Source organism: Austrofundulus limnaeus, unplaced genomic scaffold (assembly GCF_001266775.1).
Source record: "Austrofundulus limnaeus strain Quisiro unplaced genomic scaffold, Austrofundulus_limnaeus-1.0 Scaffold171, whole genome shotgun sequence".
NCBI classification, from domain to species: Eukaryota; Metazoa; Chordata; class Actinopteri; order Cyprinodontiformes; family Rivulidae; genus Austrofundulus; species Austrofundulus limnaeus.
This window is the reverse complement of record NW_013952573.1, coordinates 958,319-962,418: the sequence shown is the minus strand read 5'-3', so window position 1 is coordinate 962,418 and position 4,100 is coordinate 958,319. Positions and strand designations below refer to the sequence as shown.

Below are 4,100 nucleotides of genomic sequence, written 5' to 3'. Positions count from 1 at the left end.
TGGTTATGATGACACATTAATGTCAGCTTAATTTATGTAATTTTAATGAGGAATCTTTTTTATGTCATTATAAAGAGGAAACCTCAAATAGTATTTGAATTTTGAGATTCGTTAACTGGAAAGAAACAAAAGCTTTTTTAGCTCACAGGGAAAATCTCAAAATTTTAAGGCGTTTTTCCTCGTAAGTTTTTTTTTGTTGCTACTGCTCAAAAAGTGTTTCAAATTTTTATTTTAAGATTATTTTTCAGACAGTTCGTTCAAATGATACATTGATAAAGGTATGTATTGGTTACATTTTGAGAAAATGCATTTTTTGCAAATGTTTTAATCGAAACACTATATCTGCCTATTTCTACACATTCCACTTTTAGACTTAATCCTMCTTTTGATTTTGTGGGTCACATGTCAAACTTAAGCCCATTAGAAGTCCTATTTGCAATTTGAAACGAGACACACCAAACTTATGGAAGGAGCTCACTTCAGATTAAACCAAATTAGAACCTTTTGGCCTAAATTTAAACTTTGCGTAATTGAAACACGGTGGTGGCAGGATCGTGCTGTGGGGATTCTTTTTTCCCCAGCAGGGAAAGAAAGCTGCTCAGGGTTAACAGGAAGATGAGTTAAAAGGACAATCCTGGGAGTCAGCAGAGGACTTGAGACTGGGGCAAAGAATTTCCTTCCAGCAGGATAACCATCTACAGCAGAGTGATTAAATCAAAACAGATTCAGGTACAGTTTACCCCAAGACTTGCAGTTAAAGTTGCAACAAAAGGTAGATCTACAAAGTATTGACTCAGACCTGAAACCAAATGCATTACTTGTTTCAAATCTTTATTTGTAAAATAAATTGAATCAGGTATCATTTTTTTCCACTTTACAGGTATGTGATTCTTTGAGATGGTTGCCTTTAAAAGTTCAAGGGAAAATTAAGACTTTTTCAAGGTGCTTTTTTTATGKTTTTTGCTGAACTTTCTGATCTTTAAGAGACAGATTAACACACACCCGAGTTGTTGACCACTGCAGAGCCAGACCAACCTGACATGAAAATAAGTCAAATTTGAACCAGTTGCCTCCTCTTTTCTTTCACATCTAAAGGAAATTATTATACAACAAAATAATAAATAAATCAATCAACTTACCAGCCATTAAAGAGTTACATGGCAAACCTCCATAGATGTGGAAAAAGTTTGGCCTCATGGAAACTTGAATCTGACCTRCAGCCATTTTGAAAAAAAGCAGTAGATTTCTTCACACAACTGCAGTTTAACCATTAAACCTTCCCCCACTCTTATCTGGGTCCTTGGTCACCTCCCCCTCCTCTTAAGCATAACAATAGTAGCTGGAGTGGTCCTGAGAACACAATCTTCCAAACGTAAAAGACTTCAAGTGTAAGAAACAGAGGACAGTGCAAAGGCTTGGCTAAATTTTGCTCAATGTTGTTGTTTAGAGGATAAAAAAGCAGCTAAGAGTCTATTTTATATTACAACATTAAGTATCTTCTTCAGATGAAACAACACTGCACGGTCCTCTAAAGTCAGGACTGAGACTCAATATAGACCAATATATTCAGCCCCAAATTCTCCATGATACACACCAGTTCAAACAATGGTTTGTATTTTTGTCTCCGCTCTACTTACAKAAAACAAACTTGTTCGTTTGTAAATTTCTACTGAAAGGCATTTAATCTCCATCACTTCCTGTTTCATGACTGCTTTGTTTTGTCTGGCACACATTTTGTTTAAAAACAAAAGAAGTCAGAAACAGGCTGTTCCTGTTTGTCAAGTTCWAACATGAATACACATTTTGTTTTCCATTAGAAAGTTAATTTATTTCCCAGAAWAAACAGTCTTGAAGAAATACAATCATCTGGGAAAAATAAAACTCCCAGGCTTCTGATATGACAAATGCTGAAATGATAAAGAAATAAAGTCTACAATAAACAAAAATATTTGTTCTAATAAATAACATCATAAAAACAGTTGTTTTACAAGCTAATAACAGATGCTTTGTTTGCCAGTGTGTGTACAAGTAACCAGTTTTTACTTTTGTTCTGTTTAGTGCAACATGGAGTGTAAAAAAATAAAAACATTATCAAGAGCTTATAAACTTTAAATAAGTGCCACTGATAAAACATCTTCACACAAGTTCCTTTTTGTTAAGAAAAATGTAAACAATTGTTGACGGTTTACACAAGTTCATCTAGTATATAGGAGCCATGTGTAAAAGNAGAAGAACCCGTCCAGAGGACCTATACAATTTTTTTCCTTTTGACGTGTTCAATACTTATTTTACCCGCTGTATGTGTTCACCCTACTACACAACCTGTTTTACAACAATTTAAAAGCTTTGACAGTTCGTCCATATAGGTACTGAAGAGGTAAGGGGACAGTATACTTCCCTKCCTGTCTCCATTACCAACTTTAAATCCATCAGACGCACTGTTACCCCATTTCACATACATTAACTGGTGCTCATACCAATAAGCAAGTATTCTAATTAGATATSTTGGTACTCCTCTGTTATATAGCTYGTAAAAAAAGCTTTTGATGATTCACATGGTCAAATGCTTTAGACACATTGATAAAACACAAAAATATTGTAGTGTTGTTCCTGTTTATACAAGTCTAAGATCTCCTTTAACGCAAAAATGATGCACATGTCAGTGCCATGTTTAGGTTTAAAACCAAATTGGTTGTCAGAGGTCAAAACAAACTCCTCCAACCTATTAAGTAAAGCAACTCTCTGCTTTAAAACGTCCATTGCTGAGAAGAATATTTATATACGAGTTAAAAAATGTGAACAGTCACAAATGAAAACAAAGCCACCTCTGTATTTCTGAGAGACAATGCAACACAYCTGGCAAAAAATAAAACACAAGCTGCATTGATATTTCCTGTTTACATTGGAATGACAGAAAAAAAACAAACAAATCTAAGGAAATCAAAGAACTAAAAAGGTCGTTCAAATTAAATTATTGCCATTTTTCAGTTAACATTTGGTAACTCACACATTAGGAAACATGCCTGCCCTTTCTGTAATCAGTGTGCATTGCCAACGCAATGCACACTATTGTGATTCATTCCCCATCCAAGTCATCCTCTATTTCGGCACGCTTCTCTTCCTACATACTTAGTCCTAGAGCTGCCATTGTAATTTCTATCTGTAAAGCTCATGTGCCAAATGCAAGCTATGCTTTTTGGTGCCTGTACAACTTATAGTTTTTGAAATATTAATTTTTAAACTTTATTAATGTGTGTCAATAGAGCCTTGTATTGGTCCAATACTGCCCCTGATTTATGTGCTCAGCTTGGTACTGCACCATACTTTAATAATATTTAAACTCAGTACTTCAGTGATTACAATACTAATTTCTTTGTATCTTAATGTTTTATTATAATATTGTCTTGTAAGCATTTACATCTTATATAATATTGCTTTATTGTTGTAATAATGCAGTTTTGTGTCAACAATCGTAATTGGCAATGTTGCCTCTTTCTACACACAGAAAAAAAAACACAGGGACTGTGCTTTCACACAGCTCCAATGGTCTCATGGTTAATGCCATGAACTTTCATGTGAGAGATCAGGGTTCAAAGCCCAGCTACAGCAACTTTAACTAAAATTCTCTTCAAACTTCATATTGTCACACAACTACCCTGATTACAAACACCTGTTGACTTGACAAGCTGGTATAAAAATCACATTTGAACTTGCTCACAGCTCAATCTGCAAGTCCACTGYTGCATGCTACAAGGCAATGCACACTTGTTTTTACATCGTAAAAACTCATGTCTAGTATTCTTTTGTTTTACAACCCCTTCTACAGGAATTTTGCACCAATGTTTTTTCTGTGTACTAATCAGAATCTATAGCTGCATTTTACAGTTTTCTTTAAAAAGTTTATCTACAGGATTGAAATCTTGACTCGTGGTTGTCCTCTTTTAACCCAAAACTATTTGGAGCAATTTTTAAAAAACACTTTAGTTCCCTGTCCTGCATTAAAATCCACATTCCTGTAAGAAATCCTGCTTTCTTTCATTGGCAAATCAATGCCAAAATATTGTTTGAACACATGCAATGAGATAAAACACGACGACAGT

The 4,100-nt window shown here is 34.7% G+C and overlaps 2 protein-coding genes across 2 annotated transcripts in view; both read right to left on the bottom strand.

Moving 5' to 3' along the window:
- Positions 1-2,226, bottom strand: part of asb11 (ankyrin repeat and SOCS box containing 11) — a gene marked incomplete at its 5' end in the record, with an annotated part of 19,952 nt that extends 17,726 nt beyond the window's left edge. Inside the window, 1 exon segment of the mRNA XM_014017532.1 lies at positions 1,140-2,226. Within this exon segment, the coding sequence (XP_013872986.1) occupies positions 1,140-1,224 (85 nt within the window).
- Positions 1-4,100, bottom strand: part of piga (phosphatidylinositol glycan anchor biosynthesis, class A) — a gene marked incomplete at its 3' end in the record, with an annotated part of 14,336 nt that overhangs the window by 4,829 nt on the left and 5,407 nt on the right.